Below are 19,048 nucleotides of genomic sequence, written 5' to 3' on the forward strand. Positions count from 1 at the left end.
TTAACTGTGACTTGAGATGCATATCGTAAATAAATATTGAAATTTGAGGATGAAAGGAAATACTGTAAATATGATTATGTTTGTATGTCGTGTTTATGTGGTTGTGAATAAATACTGCCCGAGAATGGTTATATTCTCTATCGCAGGAAGGTTTCAGTCTGCTTTGTTTACTATAAAGGAGAGGATCATAGATGGGAACCAGTGTGAACTAATTGGCTATTTGATTGGAGGTATCGTTGCGGTCCCCCACCTGTAAGCTATAGCTACCTATGTAAGAAAACAAGGGACAAGCTGACAGTTTACCCATCGCCCATTAAACATGGCTGACCAGTTGTTTGGCCTTTTTGATGCTTTCAAACAGCTATTAAACTTTGGACTTCTGACCCAAATTGAAAATCACTGGAATTCAGGGCCCCCCACTGAATAATTATTGGAATCTGGGGATCTCCAATGAGGCAATTTTAAGCTGGGGCTATGGCCTATGCACCTTTGATGATTTGAACCCAAAAATAATACACAATGAAACAAGCGGACATCAAACCCATACACAAATGATGAAATATTTAATTTACAAATATAAAAAAAGAAATTTGACTATAATGTGAAGGGTGGAGCATTTCTGAATTCAACTGACGCCACCCATCATCAATACTCTATTCTGTGTTATGAATGTGCACTGCTCCCAGGAATCAATCCGAGGATACTAAATTCATTTTTACCATCCAATTTTAAATCTCTTCACATTTGCGGGGTGTTTTCATATTTCCAATTTCGCTTCTTTATTTATATATAGATAAATCTGTTATTATTTAATTTTCTAAACAGTTGCCTAACTCAACTTTGAGTAATAAAATGTGCACTATGGAGATTGGCATTAGCAGCACAAGCAACAACACCAACAAAAAACTGGGTTTGTGATGAGTGCTGTACAAGTGCTAGCCATTACTGGATTAGCAGGTCCCGCCAGGTAAAATGTGGGCCAGTCAATGAGTGAACACTTCTTTAAGCACCATATTACTCACTTAATTTACACTCTTCTTTTCTGGGAAAAGCCCAGAGCATAACAGCTGAACACCAATTTGCCCTTCTAAAGCAACACATGCCCAAGTGTATAAAATCAAATGATGCCACCATTGAGATATGTGTAGGTAACAGTATGAGATTTAGAAAGACAGCATGGCTGGAGAAAAGTACTAGCGAGTATAACAAGTGGGGGAAATGGAAGCTGTCTACAGGGAGCAGGAATGGGGAGAGGGGGTGTCAGTTTTTAATTCATTTTCAGAGTAACTCTTTCAGGCATGTGCTCCAAATATTCCTTGACTGCAATAACAATTTCGATTTCACATGTCCAGCATCGTATGGGTATAGAAGTTTTGCAGGATGTTTTCTGCAGTGTAATCTGCTTTTTGATACCCATTCTGAGGATGACTTGCAACACCGACTGGGTGGCACATCCAGTGAGTGGCAGTGTAGAAAAAAAAACGCCTGGTTATTTTAAGAGCAGCTACGAATAGGAGCCCTCGTTGGCTCTCCATGGCAACTGTCATCATAAAAAAATACACATGGAATAATCACTTTCATTACAACTACAACAGAGTATTCGTGAATTTCCTTGGATCCACATTCGAACAAAATGCTTAAGTGTAGTCAACAAGGTTGCCTATAAAATATTACTGTGATCTTCTGGAGTGTAGCTGGTGCTCATTTAAAGAGCCCCAATACCTTTGGGCCGAGTTTGAGCTATATAAAAACTGTAGAAAAGAGACACACAGAGGTAAAATCAAAGTTTTAACATAAAAAAAGAAAGTCAAATAGATACCTGTTTAGTGGTTGATTTGTACAAAGTGAAACCAGAAAACATGGATAATTTGCAGCTTAACCTAAAAAAACTGAGTGAACTTAGGCAAATACTTTACAATACCAAACCTCCTTTTTCTTCATTATTGAATAAGAGGGCAATTTTATATATACCAGTTAAGAATTCAAGTTGTTAAAAAACAAAAATATTGTGTTTGATTTACTAGACCATAATGTTACTCTATAATCTGGGTCACTTACAGGGTTTACATGTGTTGCCTTGTTAGTTCACTAATAGTTTATGTTTAAAAAGTATCACTTTTAGTAAGTACTTCAGTGCAGTGTCATAATGTGCGTTAATAATGGCAAAGAATTCACATGTTAAAGAAATACACATTTTGAATTCGGAAGAGACTTTATCATAGTTACATGTTGCTTGCTAGATGATTTACACAGGCAAACATTTTCAGGGCTCCCCTCACACACGGGCTCTAAGAGCCAAGCCAGAACCTTGGCTCGACCCTCCCTGTGAATTTTAGGCTCGCCCACCTCTCGTGTTTCGGGTGGACATTAACTGACTTATTGTAGTGCAAATCAGGACCGCCTTAGAAACTACGGGCCAGATGTACAAAGCTATTTAGCGGTCAGAAACGGTGAAGTTTAACGCTTGCAACCACTAAATGGCCTAGTACCATTTGCCAACCCTATTTTGTGAGTCAGTAACTATTAGTAATTCACAAAATAGGATTTGTGACTCACTATTAGGAAGGGATGTGCAGAGGGTGTCACTTCCTAATAGTGAGTCACAGTGGTATGTGTGAATGATCTGTGGCCGGAATGCGGTCACAAAACTTTTGCAGATCATCACCACCTTCAAGTTGGTGGTAACCATTTGCAAACAGGGAGGGGTCCCCAAGGGATCTTTCCCTCTCTGAATGTACGTGGAAACATTTTTTAGAAGCAGTTGTCTACTCTTAAAAAAAATTACAAGAAACCTTTTTGTAATACACCCGGTTTTTCCTTAAACGGGCTGCCTTACAAAAAACAATTGCTTTATTGAAGAAGCAATCGCAGGCAGGCCACCATTGCTGCGGCTGTAGCCATTCAGAAAGGTTCTCAAATTGCGACCTGCCTCATGAACACTGGTGACACAGGCCCATTAGCGACCCACTGCCAGTTTCTAAATCACACATGCAAACAGGAATCTTTGTACATCTCGCCCTAAAAAGTCAGCCCTTGCAAATATGATCAAGCCAGCCACACGCCGAGAAGGCCATGACTAGGATGGGTGCATGGGAGCATGGTTCGGCCTGCCTTTCTCCGAAAGCCGCTTAGTCTGAAGGCTACTGAGAGAATTCCCGCGTAGCTAAGGGCCAGAGCGGCCCTGCGAGCGATGTTTAACTCTCATCGCCTCCGGCTACCGTCCCCCCTCATCTCCTCCTCAAGGCAATTAAAGCCTCTGAAAGAATACTTACACTTCGCGCAGGTTGGGCAGCTCCTCAAAGGCGGCACTATCGATCTCCCTCAGCTTGTTGTAGCTCAGGTTTCTGTAAAAATAAAAGAGAGTGAAATCAGCACACTCCAGCCACCGGGCTCAGCAGAAGCTGCCTTCCTCGATTATTCTAAATTACATTGTGAAATGATCTGTTTTACAAGAACACTTAGGAAGCAGGAAGTCACTCTGTGTAGAGGACGCCAGCCAATCACTCAGTGCTACAACAATGCACGTGTTCTGCTCCAAGATTTTTGTAACCGTTCTACTGTAACAATGAAACAAATTAAAATAATTGAATTGACGGATTGGTCTATTTAGGCACTGGCTTTTCACGTCAGGAACTTTTATGCAGTTTGCTCATTGCATTACGCTTAACATCACCATTTTGCTCTTTCTACATGAGGCAAGTAACATTTATTGCTATTAAATAATTTAAGGATACTTATCTATCGCGCTCGCAATACGAAAGGCTGTGTGGCCCTGCCAAGATTCTTGCACATGCAGAATAAGGCGTAGTTTGAAAATCGGGGTTCTCAACCAATTCACTTCTGTGGACCCCCAATGATGAATTACTGGAAACAGTGGATCCCCCACTGAGTCATAAGTGGAAGACGGGGAGCCTGGCTAAGGAATTGCTAGGATTTTAATCTCAAAACAATACACAAAAATAAGTATAAATAAGCAAATTCTAGCATTTGAAATATTCTGTTTATGTCACAATCCAATACAGAACGTTTTACAATTTTCAATTTTGCTTCTTTGATTTTATATACTTTTATTTATTGTATTATTTAAGTTAGTAAAACAGTCACAGAACACCCCTCTGCCCCCATCCCCCAGAAGGCCTTGCGAACCCCTAGGAGCCCTAGGACCACAGGTTAAGAACCAGTGGTGTAGGTAATGTGAACAACTTCTTGACATACCAAGGCTGTAGTTGGTTTTATAATAAATACTGCAACGAACAACAACACATAAGGAGGATGAGGGTGCAAATAAAAGGGAAAAAAAGTGCATCTGAAAGCTGCCAGGAGCAGAAGGACATTGGGCAAGGGAAGCATTGCTTGGGCCATGGTCTAGTGTAGACAAACACACAAACAAGAAGTGAATCTGGCACTCACTGACCAAAGTGCAGCATGGAAATGAGAATGATGATGAAGCCAAACAATGGTGAGCAATGGGCTGGCTTTAATGTCTCTTTAGGTAAACAAAATATCTTGCAGGCAACAGCACAAGCGCAGTCTCAGGTACGACCTAAAGCATATGGTGCATGGTAAACGTGACACAGCAGGTAACATCAATACAAAAAACATATTCTGTATGGAAAAAGCCTTAAATGAAGGAAGTATGTTTACAGCTTCACCATCACTCAAAGCAAGAGGTGACCAAAATGTATGTCTTGGACATTTGTCACGTGACAAAGTTTAGTTTTTGCCAGCTGTTTGCATTCAGCTCGTCGAAATACCAGAAAGCGTGAGCTTCAACATTGATCATTTAGAATTGTCTTGCAAGTAAAAGGGAAATAAATTAAATACAATAAAAAATAAAATTTACCACAATTCGAGCACAAGCTGCTTAGAAGAAAACTAAGGAAGAAATCAATCTGAACTTGATCCATGCTCCCAGGAAGAAAAACAGAGAGAAGCAGTGAAGCCCAAGTGAAGTCGACACCCACTCACCAGTGAAAAGGAAGGAAATAAGATTGAAACTGGAGCCAAACAATGATAACTACTAGGCCAGGTAACACCTCATTAGATTTTTTTTTTTTTTTTCGTGAACGCACAGAACAATGCAACTGACAGCACATGGGCTCCCTCAGTCTAGACCTAAAAACCAGCTGATTGTGTAATCAGGAGGTTGCAGGTTTTGTCACCAGGTGTAGGTAGGCTACTGCTCACACTGGATGTTTGTGTCTTACGTACACGCAAAGTATAAATGGGTGACTGAAAGCCCTCAAACAGTTTTGCTGGTATGGCAAATAATGTGCATACTTTTTAACCGACTTAAATGGGGATAGTTAATTTAGACCACAAGTACTTTATTGGGAAACAGTTTAGGTGAAGCTTACCAGACAGCGCTTGTCCCTCTGTGGCGCAACATACTGTGAGCTTGCCAAGAACGTACAGGGGCTTGGAGGCCAACCCCAGTTTACTATTAGGGTTGGCTTTCCTGTAACTTGCTTGCTTTCTTATTTGTTGGCTTGCCTTGTCCATCTAGTGTCTGTCTATCCCCTAGAGCATTGCCTCTTTACTCAAGCCGTTCCACGACTTTAGGGAACTACTTTTCTTTTGTCTTAAGCACTTCACATGCCACAAGAGTGCATGTGTCTTCCAGCAATCTCCCCAGTGTGCTTCTCTTCCCCCATCAATTCTCCACGTTGCTATTTCGCCCATGTACTTCTCCCTCTCGCCTGCTCCATGTTGCTTCCTTGTCTATTGTTTCACTTTCTTACCCTGCCCTCTGTTTTACTTCCACCATGCTCTCCTCTCTCGACCCTTCTCTTCCCGAACTCTGAACTTCTCCTGTGTTGCTTGTTCGCTCATGTGCTTCTTCCAGTTTGTTCTGCTTTGTCACATCCTTCTCTCGCTTGTTACTTCTACTCCTAACCCACTGTTTTTCCTTGCTTGCTACCACTTACTTGCACGCTCCTCTCACGAAACCTGATGTGTTGCTTCTGCCCACCCATGTATGTCCTCTTTCTCTCTCACCTGTTGCTTCCCTCCACCTTCCCATGTCATCATGCTTCCCCCACTACCTGCAACCCGGCCCACAATACTCCTAGTCACCCAACGGCACATCAATGAAAAGAAAAAAAATCACTTGTCATTTTTTTAGGCATGCACATTACACCACCATTTTTTTTTTCAGTTTATTTCCTTTAGCCAAGATGTAGATGATTGGGGATGTTGTACAACATGGCAAAAAAGTTGCAAAGCAAATAAGTCCCAGAGCAAATAAGTCTGTATCCAGCAGCAATGTAGGCAAAGACCAAGTTGGACTTCATCTCAATTTTGCACCTCAGTATATAACTCGAGTGGTACTATCATTAATTTGATCAACAGATTTGCTAACTCCATATATTTGGTAGAACTAACCCTTCGTACTAAAGATTCAAAAAGCTTAAGAGAAACGTCTGTCGTCTTTAAAGTACCGGTGCAAATAGCAGGTTTTAAAATAAAAAATAAAAACCTAGGAGTATGCCAGCCAACGGTAGAGTACGTGAGTAATCGAGACCCAACAAAATGGGGAAAAAACGTATACCCAATGCGGGTATTACTGAAGTGTGCACCGTGCTCCACAGCTCCGAAGAGGCCCTGTAGCGCGATAGTAGGACTAAACAAACGCACATGAATACATGATAAAAATTGCATCATTCAAACTTGGGAATCAATTTTCGTAATGGAAATTGACCGGCTGCCTAGATTGTACCTGGAGCTCCAATGGCAGCAGCAGTCTGTAATATAAAGGCCATGGCTTAAACTCAAGGTGCGCATTTATATTCAAGAAAGTAATATATTTCTGCTATCACAATGGCCCTGGCAATGCTTCAGACCGATAAAAGTATGTTTTGGGGACTTTTTTGAGCATCTTCAACGCAATTTGTCAATTTCACGTTAGATTGAAACTCAAACACAGAAAACCACTCTGGATTAAAACAAAAATCCTCACACGATCGATTAATTTTTACAGTGTCCCGATCTTGTCCTTGGAGTTCAATTTAAGCAATACCCATATTTAATTTTAATGATTTCTGTTCCTTCAGTCACCAATCCTTCTAGAAGGCCGCTCTCAGCATCACCTGATCTGACAACGATAAACACTAAAATACGCAGCAAACAATAGGTCTCACGCTATAAGAAAAAAAATACGACAGGGCTGGAAAACAATAATCTACAATGAAAAAACTTTCCCTCATGCTCCAAACGGTGTCTACAGCAAGCAGCAAGCAGCAATGCTGCCCCCAATAAACCCCGTCATCTGTTTAAAGCTCTAAGCAGATCCTAAATATATTTAACCCGCGCAAGGGCAATACCGATAAAAAAAAAATCAAATGCACCAATTTAACCTAAAATGCTGGCGATACTTATTTAACAGTACAATGAAACGCCAATCCCATCATGAAACAGCAATTGGAATTAAAGTGCACTTTGCCCAGATTGCATTACAGCACAAGAGGTTTTTAACCACACAGGCAAGAAGAGCTTTTTAGAATGACACAGCAAACCTGAACAAGAAGAAACAGAGTACCAATTAAAATGCTGAGCGTTTGGTTAAAAAGATTCAGAAGCTTTAATGGAACTCGTATGCCCTCAACTGAAGGCACAGATTAGGCGGTAAACAAAGATTCAGGAAGCGCGAGAGACCGAACTTGCAAAAAATTCTAGTAATTGAAGTGGCTCGAATTCTGAAGCAAGTGTGTGGGGCCTATGATCACCTATGAACTCGCTCTCCAATGTCGAAATCTAAATTAAAGCACTAGGTTTAAGATAATGGCAAAACATACAAAAAAGGCAATATAGTGTGGCACAGACTAATGTAATAACTGTGAAGATGGCAGTTGCTACATCAAAAATCCACATTCGGTGACATTTTAAATCCTACACATGTAAACGCCAAAACACTAATTTTAAACACCACCCCTAATTTGATCTTAAGTCTTCCCTGAATGACTGTTAGAATTTACTCACCAGAAACTTAAATACTGTAGAACGAGTCAATGATCGGGCAATGTGCACCTCACAAGAAGATGAGATCATCCAGGTTAGCTCTCGTGGCATGACCAAGGACTTGCTCAAGTTTTGTGCTGCAGATATCACTATTATTCAGATGTTTCCTTCTCCCCATAATAATGAGTATTAGTTTACTTCCAGAGGATCCGTCTTTGAGATCAAACATGCATGTTTATGAAAGATGTCCCATCATACAGCGTACAACTAGAACACATAATACAGGAGACAGACTTACTAGTCTCCTCAAAAGACGTCCTACCCTACCAAACATTCACCAACAAGGTCACTTTTGTCATCCTCAATCTTCACCAAAGCAGAAGGCGGAAAGAGCCTATATCCAAGCCTAAGCTACAACGCTGTCCTGAACACAGCTTTCAGCCATCTACTGAGATGCTGCACCTTCAAGCACATCAACCGGGCCTAGACTTCCCTTTGCTGGCAGCCTTTAGAAATTAAAATCTCGTTCTTCTTTGCAAATCATGACTACCACAGGCAGGGTTGCTCCTTGCCAGTATATTCACTGACATCTCTCCATCCACTCAACCTTCGCTCTTCCTCAACCAAAGGTCTAGAAATTCTCTTCTTTATTGAGTCAGAATAAGGAGGTTATAGCGCAACTCTTTTAGTTTCCCACCTGGACATCTCACAGAGAAATCAGGGACACCGCATCCTATAAGACTTTGTTATGTGATCAGAACCTCTCTCTTCAAGCTATACCACGCTTCCACAAAGCCACCTAATTGGCATATGCAGCACCCTACAGGCATGCCTAGTAATCATGGTAGCATTATCAGTGCATGTTTTTAAATAATTATTTTTATTTCACTAATTTATTTACATAGTTTTGTATAGTGTAAACTACACCAGATGGGCATCTTAGTACTACAGAGGTAGGGGTACAATAAATTGTGGATTAGCTTCTGTCAAAATCGTTCTGCCTATGTGAGAACTATAAAATGAAAATAAAACGTTAATGTTTTATATGTGATCTTGGAACCATGCTCCTTTACACCCTATCATTACAATAGATCCGACCCCCTATAGTCCTTACGCCAAACACTATGCAAGAGAAGTATGTTCTGATGCAGACCAACATACAGAAGAAACAAATTTAGCAAAAATTAGAGAATGACAGGTTTCTAAACATTTAGAAAAACAAAAAAAAATCTACACACTGTCTAAACAAATTCTCTGCACTTTCTATAACCTACAATATTTGATAAACGTCTTGAGAACGTCTTAAGAAATACTTTCTGCAATAAATTCAGTGGTTGTACTTATTTATTCATTAAAGAAGCAAGCTCATTAAACATTTAGCAAGCCATCAGATTCTATATTGCATTAGAAAACGCACTGGCCCAAAACACTTGTAAAAAAGTCTGCACAGTGCAAGGTAATAAATGGAAAGCAACTAGAACCAAATATCCAGCAACGAATCTTGGATGTCCTAATTAGAAATATGTGGGCTACGCTTCAGGTGCTAGGTAATGTCAAAAAGGTGAGTGCAGCAGGTATAAACCAAACAGAAAGCTTGAGAGAAATACCATGAAAAAGCCATGGAACAAATGTGTACATCTGAGGGGAGCAGGGCACGGTCAAAATGTATAATCAGTTTTCAGGAAGAACTGCAAACTGTTTAACATAACAGATTCATGACATTTGGATTTTCTTAAAGGTGGTTTACAATGCAAAAGGTTGAACTCGCAAAAATCAAGTAAAAAAAAGCACTGGCAAAGTCAATAGTCCTAGACTTAGAGATGCAGCATCGGAGCTATTAGTTTTGCCATTTTTTCCACTTCAGTATACTTCATTATTAGTCCACCATTCTAAGATGGACAAAGTGTTTCTTTCAACAAACAGATATCTTGTAACAATACATTAAAAAAAAATCCAAGATAGCTGCCATGCTTGTGTATACCTTCTGACCTCCAAAATTATGGCGGCGGCAGAGAGAGGAGATAATTTCTACCCAGATGGACTATTTTCAGGTGCATGCTGAATGTGGCGCTCCAAATGACAGATGGAGGCATTGGGAGAAAGATCTCGAGGGTAGAATGCTTGACCTTGGGACTTCAAAGTGATGAACTCAGGAAGTACCCAGGCACTCATGTTCAATGTGGTATGTTAGTTAGGAGCAATGTCCTGATGAAACATTAATAGGCATTTGGGTTATAAAAAATAACAATACTCTTCCCTTTTGGTTATCTAAGTCAATATAACGCTAGGAGAGATTGTGAACAAACTGGTACTATCTCCATTTCAAAATATTAGGAAGTTATTGTTCAACCATTGGGAAATGTAGTGTTTTGCTTTATATACGTTCTAAATATGTTCACGGTTTGAGAACTGCATCATCTGCACTAGGATCACTTTCTGTATATTGCTCAGCTTGCTTTGAACAAATTTGATTAACTACATAGTTTGTCCTGTTCCTATTACTAAGCATTTCCATTGTGAAATTAAGATTAATATCCATTTCAAAGTAAAACTGATATCTCAGATACACACAAGGTCTCCCTGTGGAATGAGTCCCACAGGACTCACATTGAATTATAAATGGTTACCCTAGTCCTTGTGGGCAGATAGGATTGGCCTTGTTTTAGGTATGACCACATCATTCATCATTGTTTTGTGTTTTTCTAATGTTTTAACATTCCAAGATTCCTACTGTATTAGAAATGAAAGTGTTACCATATTGGAATAGTAAAGATTTTTGTTCCCCCTCAATCTTTACCTTTTCAAGATGGCGGTCTTGGAATGCTAAAGTATGATTAAGAAGAAAAAAAAAATCAAAGAAGGCCACTGAATTAAAACAAACCCATTGCCTCTCAAAGGGTGGCGAAATGGAGTGGAAAGCTAAGGCTAAGCAGATAGGGAGTAGAGGTGCTAACAAAACTAGCAGAACTAACATGCCTAGTGCCCTCCTTCTGCATCACTTTGCATGTGCTTTGTATTTAAGACTCTTTGCAGCAATATCAGGTTTCTTGTGGTCTTTTACTATAGGTGCAAAGAAAGGGACTTTCAGATTTACAATGTATTGAGCAGCATTCCAACTTTATTTTTGACCATCATTCCAACAAACCACCATGTAGCATTGAAAAACACCTTAAAGATTAGTGACTCTACCATGATATAGCAGAAATTGTGCACTGGAGGATTTTTACAAGGGTGCAGTGAAAAGTGTGGTACAACATTTTCTTGAGGGCAGTAGATGCCATTTTTTGTACCAAAAAGATTGTGTGCAAATGAGTGCTGGCAGGAAGGCAGAGAAAGAAAATGTCAGATTGAGTACAAACAATGTTGCAGTGCTGAGGGCAAGGCTTTCAGAGTTTAAAGCTGTTTAAAACTGTGTGTGGTACATCCACAATGACAATGCCGGGCTCCCAGTGGATAAGTCCCTGCCTCCCCCCAACCCCCCCTCCAGCTGAAGTACTAATTAAAAACAGACATTGAAATGGGCCCCTATCGTTCCCTATATTCATGTCCTTGGGCTCACTGGTAAAAACACTGATCGATTTCGGAACAATAAAATGTGAAAAACGTTTAGGTGCTCCCAGTAAGTGATATAGTGCCTATATATAACAATAATACTTCAGGTTTAACTTATTCTTGCATACCTTCAGTATGTAACATTCTCTGTTCACCCTACCAAGAGCATATTGACAGACATGGTCAACCCACTCTCTAGATCACCTGTTCATCACCTGCTAGTTTATGGACTAAGCGGAAAGCTACCTGCGCAGCACAATTTAGCATGTGGACTCCAGCAGAACACTGTGCGTGCCAGTACAATCACTTTCCTATTATCAACCGCTCTCTCTCCACAATTCGCCGGGTGTCCTAAGAAGTTAAAAGTGAAAACTTCCTGAAAAATACAACCAGTTTGAGAAAACATGACAGACTTTAATCAGCAAGTTCAACGTTTGCACCGCGTCTGACAAAATAACGGCAGCTGCTGGGATCAGCTTGCACCTACTGCCAAGAGCACGCCATCTTGTCGTGGGCGCACGCTCCTCGGCTCGCGGAATGCCACCCCAGTCAAAGGCCGCATTGTCGGGGAGAAGGAAGTCAGCGCGCGCCGACTGCACGAGCCAATTGCCTAATTACAGTAAATAAAGTGAAAAATTGCTGGTTCTTTTAATCTCGCGACCTGCAGCAGACAGACAGGCATGATTTCAGAATGCGCGCGCGCGCACACACAGACTCTCTACATGGATTATATTTCTGGGAAAAATACACAAACCCTTGCTAGTCAAGCGTTTCTGTGCCTTTTCTTCTGAACTGGAAACACGTGGCATTTACAGGATTATTTTGTATCAGGGTTACTTAGAGCAAAAATTAGAACTGTCTCCACTACCACATCACGAGGCAAAAAAAAAAAAAAACTACAGAGTATGCACACGACAAAAACATGAATCCAAAGCATCCATATGCATAATCAGTCGGTACTCAACACGATACTGATGGCGCAAGTGTTCCATCCCTCATAACCATATATATTTCTAGTTCCTCCCTCACTAGTCCTCAACCAGTGCTCCCTAACAACCATCGGACTGTGCTCAGGTGTAGAAAGCAAATACAAAGAAATAAATGAAAAACAGACATTCATTCTACACGTTCAAAGGTCGGGCGCGCTAGCTGTTTATATATAAATGCATAAATAAATTAAATGTTATTATGTAGAACCAGAAGGCTGGCTCGGTGAGTTAAACACTCGCTGCTGAGATGGCACAAATTCAAACTCCAGCAGTAAACCTGGATATCAAATCAAGGTGGTTGCACTAGAACTTTATTCACACGCAATAGTTTTTCCACCATTAATTACCTCCAACACACGCACTTCAGGTGAATAGCCTTATGGAAGGGGAACTTGCACTTGTTTCAAGGGCACTATACTTAATATTTTATTTTAAAGCCTGGCAATGTACTTGGTGAATGTTTAATTTTTTTACACTAATTGGAAAAATAATCAGGCCTGAAGTCACAGACTTTAATTGAAGTGGCAAAAGTCAGTCATAATAAACTTAAATCGAGCATTATCAAGGGACGTCTGAGAATTGCCCTTTAAGAGGCCATGTTCATTTTTCATATGCAGTAGCCTTGAGAAAGTAACTTATGAAACGTGTTGGGTTAAGTGAACAAGGATGGTTGAAGCGGCAATTAAATAAAATACATGTACAGTGAAATTACCTTAAAATTGAAGTGGGGGTCACCTTGAAAAAACAGTATGCCATAATCGGAGGGATGTTTGGTGCTCGATGTGGATGCAGTTCAGGTGCTGCGCTTCATTTCTCCCATATTCCCATGTCCCCTGATAAGCAAGAACAAATTGTGGGGAGGAAAGCAATTGTTTTGTTTGAGCTTTACTTTAAAAAAAAAAAAAAAGAAGGAGCTATTGTTTACAAGTACTAACTGCGGTAGAAGACAAAATCTGGGTCCCGAGACCATACAATGCGTCACCACTCCATTCCAAGAAGCCCAGCTACATGTAGGGCCAGTGAAATTATTTGTAATCAGTGATGCTCTACCTCCTCTGCTGCACCGAAAATGCATATAAATGTTTGTGGATCTAAGCTAAATGCAATGCAGTGTACACTTGTTGTCAAACTCTCACTCACGCCTTTCGGTGAACTACATGTAAGGAAAACATTCAGGCTTCCAACCAGTTGTAAATTACTAATGCTTCCGAAAGGCCATAACTTAAAGTGGAAAACAGTTGTGTACTTAGTGGTTAACCAAAATCAGATTTACGGGTCCTGGAGGTTAGCATGCAATCCAGAGGTTAGCACAGGTCGTTTGTAAATGCTTCTCTTATTTTGTACCCAAGGGGAGGAAAGCCACCAGGTGCAGAGCTAGAAGGAGGCAAACAGCCACGTGCAAATATCTTAGAGGGCCAAGCGGGTTTTAAGCCGAAGCGCATCAAACTAGAAGATGCCAAAGTCAATAAGCAAATGAGGATACTTAAGTGAAAGCGCCACATCAAACATTTGCCCAAGATGAACCTGAAGCGAGCATGAAAAATATAACACATCATGAACACAGCATAGAATATATATTTTTCCCCGCCAGGTTATTATTTTTGATTAAGAAAGCGCATACAGCAGTGTCGGCTAAGTAAATTCAGGCGGGCAACATCTAGGACGGACTTTCAAGGTAATTACTGATATAGAAAGGAATCTATTTACATTACTTTTATGTACATTTATCACACGTGGAGGCTTGTGAACTCTGCCATGCATCTGGTCCTTCTGGCCTTACACTGGAGGTCCCAGTAGTACAGCCTTTTGTCCTATATGGCATCACCAGCTTTGCACTTGCCTGTTACAGATCAGACTTTTGAGCATCCAGACTGATGAGGCAGTAAAGCACCAGTAGAAGAAAACAACCTAGGCGCTCAAACGAAGTTCACTTTTTATGTCACAGAACTGGTTGAACAAAAACGTGTATGTGTGAGAGGGAGAGAGCTAATGACCCGCACACCACACCCCCAGTGTGTGTCTTTGTGTGGTGCACAGAGTAGTCAGAAGGCCGACAGGACTCCTTTAAACTCACTGTTCTCAAATGCAACTTCAATGGCTCTTTACAGCAGTTTCCCCTGTCACTCACTAAGAACTCAATTAATTTTCTCTGTGGACTGAAGATCAATCTGGTCTAGAAGTGCTGGGCTACCAACTCACTAGGGATGCAGAGGGCTGGCATATCCTTGCAGTTTGCGGTGCTTAACCACTGCTGAATCAGGCATTCTATTCCCAGCCCCTTGTGCGTAATGATGAATGTATCCATTATTGATTAACAGAGGGCTCTGTAGAGCATCTGAAGCATTTAAGGAAGACAATCTGTTTTAAGGCGGAAATAAATTTGTTTGAGCGGGTTATCTAGAGCAACATTGCTTCTTACCGCACGCCTCATACTTGAAGGCACCTTAGCAGTACATGCCGCTCTACAGATCAGTCACATAACACTGCATAGTACAACTTCGTTACGATTTACTAGCCCTGGCGATAAGTCATGTATTATTTACACATGATAGAAAAATGGTCACCTGACAACATTTCAATATAATTTAAGATTCTTGCTGAGAATCGTGAGACGTAGCATGTATATCATGGTAAATCTGAAAGAGGGTTGCATGGAGCATTCGCACATCATGCTCCTATTTTTCACATCCATCCAAGGGTGATATTATAGGGGCATAGGTTCTTCCTTCTCATTTGGTCTCCCTCTTTTTAACAGATACTGAAAAGTAACTATGTCCTCTTTCAGCTCAGTGTTCATAGTATCTCAGTACTGTCCTGTATCTGAAGAAAATATGAGACAAGTTTCACTCTTACTTGAGCTCAACAGAAGGACTTAATCAATGCTCAACAGCAGTCAATCAATCTTAAAGTACCCGTATGAATCCAGTTTCATGTCCTATAATCACAGCATCTGGGCAGTAACGCCAAACCTTGTGCATTATCACAAGGCCCACAAACCTAACAAAGAAATTTGAAAAGAAGTTTTGTTACTTAAAACCCAGCCCCACTCGAGGTACACACATACAGTAAGTTGGGACTTAATGACTGAATGTGCCACCCAAGCCTCTTTCAGCATCCAGCTCATGTTTTTTGAGGCATTCTCTGGCAACGCACCATGGGAGAAGTCTGAGTGCATCAAAACTACCATCTTTCTGTGTATAAATTCAACACAGAGAACCAAAATAGGGAAATCTATTAGAATAAGAAGTAAAATATCCCCAGTGCTCAAAGTTCATCCGTCTTTCACAATGTCCTTGGTTGATGCTGCCCGTTCAAGGTATTTCCATCTGCCTCTTTGTTCACCCACTCAAACCTTCACCAAGCACCACCTATCTAAGGAGCATCTTTATCTCCTCATTTACCTAAAATCAAGACCCATACCAAAATCCTCACTAACTCTGCATCACAAATCAAGAACAACTTTCCTACACTTTTAATCTTAATTTCTTCCCTAACTATTAATTTTTCAATATTCACTTTACAAGAAACTCAAACCAGTCTCCCCTTTCATGTCACTTTTCCAAACGAGTTGGCAAAACCTTATAAACTGAACCACTCCATTAAAATCTCTTGGCCTCCAACCAGGGACCATGCGAGAGCACACAATATGAACGGTTTCTGCTCTTCTAAGCAGAAACAGCCTTCGAGAACATAAGGGCTGTACAACAGAACGTAAAGATCATGAAACTCCATGGCAGCTGGATGTTGTGGTTGTTGACTATTGCTGGATAAGAAGGTCATCATTACTTTGGAGGAAGAATAGCAGAGTGCAGCATTTTACACCGAGTTTGCAAACAGGTCTAAGAAAGCAAAACCAGATTAGGCTACTGGGGCGTTATGCGAATGACATGAGTATTTCACAACAAATTCACCTTAGGAGATTTGAGAGACATCTCTGGTTATAATTGTAAGGCAAACATTTACACTTGCTCTTATTGCATGTGCCATATTAAATGATAGAACTTTGTAACGACACAGTACGTAATCTTCAGAGAAGACATCAAAAATATTTTTTTTTTTAAAAAAACTTAAAAAACCCAAGGTTACATGGACGCTATAGTTAGGCTCGCATTTTAAAGGTAGAGTTATTTCCAGTTACTATAACTCATGTCCTAAGGTATCTATAACTTGCGCCCCTGCCATACACAGTTTTTTCCTCAAAAATCGTACTGCAAATAATACATTGATATTATGAATGATGTTGCCAAAGATGTCATTAGTGCTGTACTATTTGGGGCAACAGTGTATGGTGAGGGCGCACGTTATAGTTATCTTAGGGCATGAGTTATAGTTACTTGAAATAACTATAACATCTGAATTTCTACGGTTTTGTACATTTAAAATGTGAGCCTAACTATAACGTCCATGTAACCTTGGGTTTTTTAAGTGTATTTCTATGTTTATATTTCTAATTCTATTTGCTAACTATAACTTCCCTGTAACCACAATTTTTAATCAATGGATTTCTATAGGTTTTTAATTTTTTTTTTTTTAAAGTAAAGTGATTATAATTACTACACATTAACTCAACCACTGCAGTGCACGGCCTTCAGGTTGGACGCAGGGCCTGGTCTGTGGCCAGCCCCTGCAGCCAACCCCCTATAATCACCCAACCCATGCCACGCGCCACCTCCCCAGGCTACCTAATAAAAACAAATTGGGGGGGGGGGGGGGTGGGTGGGGGGGGAGGGGCAAATGGACCCCAGGGACCACCATTTCCCCATAGCTTCCTAATAAAAACATCTTGGGAGCCACGCGGACTCCAACTGGGCCCTAGGGATAACCACCTACCTGGGGCAACAGATGAAAAATATATTGGGGGGGGCTCCCCTGAGCCCCAGAGACCTTCACCTACACAAGACAATAAATCAAAAACACTTAAGTGTGGCCACGCGGTCCCCCTACGTCCCAGGGACTACCACCTCCAGAGGCCCATTTTTTTTCTATTAAAAAAGGTGGGGGGGGGTTGGAGTCAAGACCCCCGGCATTGCTGCACACAGGCAGATGCTCAGAATGCAGCTCCCTGCATGCAAGAGCAATGTCTATCTCTTTCCTAACCCACATGACAGCGGACTGGAAAAAAGAGATGAAAACTCCGCTCCCAGCAAGCAGGAGCAGTCTTAGGCTTCCACGTGCTGGGAGCGAAGTTCTGTTTGCTTTTGCTTGGTGGGAGCTGAAGCTCCCAGCAAGCAAAAGCAAACAACTACTTCCCGAGGGTGGGTACCTCAGGAGGTTGCAGGAGTCGGGCCTCAGGGTGGTGGTGGTCCCCGCGGTCATCTATGGCTCCAGGGGGGTGGTCCGGCCCCCTCTCCTTTGATCAGCATGAGCTGGCCCAATGAGGTGGTGGTTCCCAGATCCGGGGTCGATGCGCCCCCCCCCCCTTTTTTTTTTTTTTAATTGTAGCCCCGGTGAGGTGGTGGACCCTAGGGCACAGGGTGATCTGGGTGATCCCTGCATCGTTTTCTTTAATTAAAGACACAAGGGGGTGGTGATACCCGGGACCTGGGGGTGTCTGTGTCCCCCGCAACCCCACACACACCAGATATTAGGTTCTTCAGGCCTGGGGAAGCAGTGGCTCCTCGCTTTAATAAGCCGTATGAAGGGGACCGGTGCTCCTCCCCCTTTTATATTTTGGGAATGCCCCCAGGACTGGGTGCAGTAAGTGGCAAAAGCACGTAGGGACACAGGAGACCGCTTTTTAAAAATTAAATCTTAGTGAAATCCGCTCTTCCAGCCACGGATTTCTGAGATTTAAAAAAATAAATAATACTTTTTAGCCGTTGTGGGGTCCCCCTGGACCAAGGCTAGGGGATTAGGAGATATATATTTATACATACACACACTCACAAAACAAAAAGGACAAAGTGAAGTTATAGTTAGGTGAAAATGTCAGATAAAACATACCACTTCCACTTAAAAACACACACTCAAATTCACCAGTTAAAATTATCCCAAGTAACTATAGCTCATGCTCTAAAGTAAACTATAACTTGTGCCCCTACCATGCAAAGTACTGTCATCAATTATGTAATTTCAGGTGCTGCACTCATGTTATCAAAGATGTCATAGAACATGTCCTGAATGATGTAATACAGGAGATAATTAGCAGTGCACAGCGAGGACCGTGAGTTATAGTTACTTCACAGCACCCTTCATTGATACTTGAGATAATTATAACTGATGAATTTCAGTATTTTTGTAAAACTTAAACAGCTATGTTTTAACGAGGGCTACTGGAATTATGCAATTGTGCGGTCACTGAAACTTTCGTATAACTATACATTTGCCACATTTGACACAAAATCCATTATCTACTGCGTAACCTGCTGATTTTAGCACAAAAAAAACAAAACGTTGTTTATGGCTCAAACGGTTCAAAAGCTACTAAATATACAGCAACACGCACTGCCGCACAGTGGAAAGTCCTTTTCAAAACCGGAATGGTCACCTTTCTGTTATTTCGATATTTGGATGTTAAACTGGTACTGAGTACAACCAATGTCCATACAGTG

At 41.1% G+C, this 19,048-nt stretch overlaps 1 protein-coding gene across 1 annotated transcript in view; it reads right to left on the minus strand.

Moving 5' to 3' along the window:
* Positions 1-19,048, minus strand: part of LRIG1 (leucine rich repeats and immunoglobulin like domains 1) — a 216,694-nt gene that overhangs the window by 154,886 nt on the left and 42,760 nt on the right. Inside the window, exon 2 of the mRNA XM_069206570.1 lies at positions 3,273-3,344. Within this exon, the coding sequence (XP_069062671.1) occupies positions 3,273-3,344 (72 nt within the window). The remainder of the gene's footprint in view (positions 1-3,272; positions 3,345-19,048) is intronic.

The sequence above is a fragment of the Pleurodeles waltl genome, chromosome 9 (assembly GCF_031143425.1).
Source record: "Pleurodeles waltl isolate 20211129_DDA chromosome 9, aPleWal1.hap1.20221129, whole genome shotgun sequence".
Classification (NCBI taxonomy): Eukaryota; Metazoa; Chordata; class Amphibia; order Caudata; family Salamandridae; genus Pleurodeles; species Pleurodeles waltl.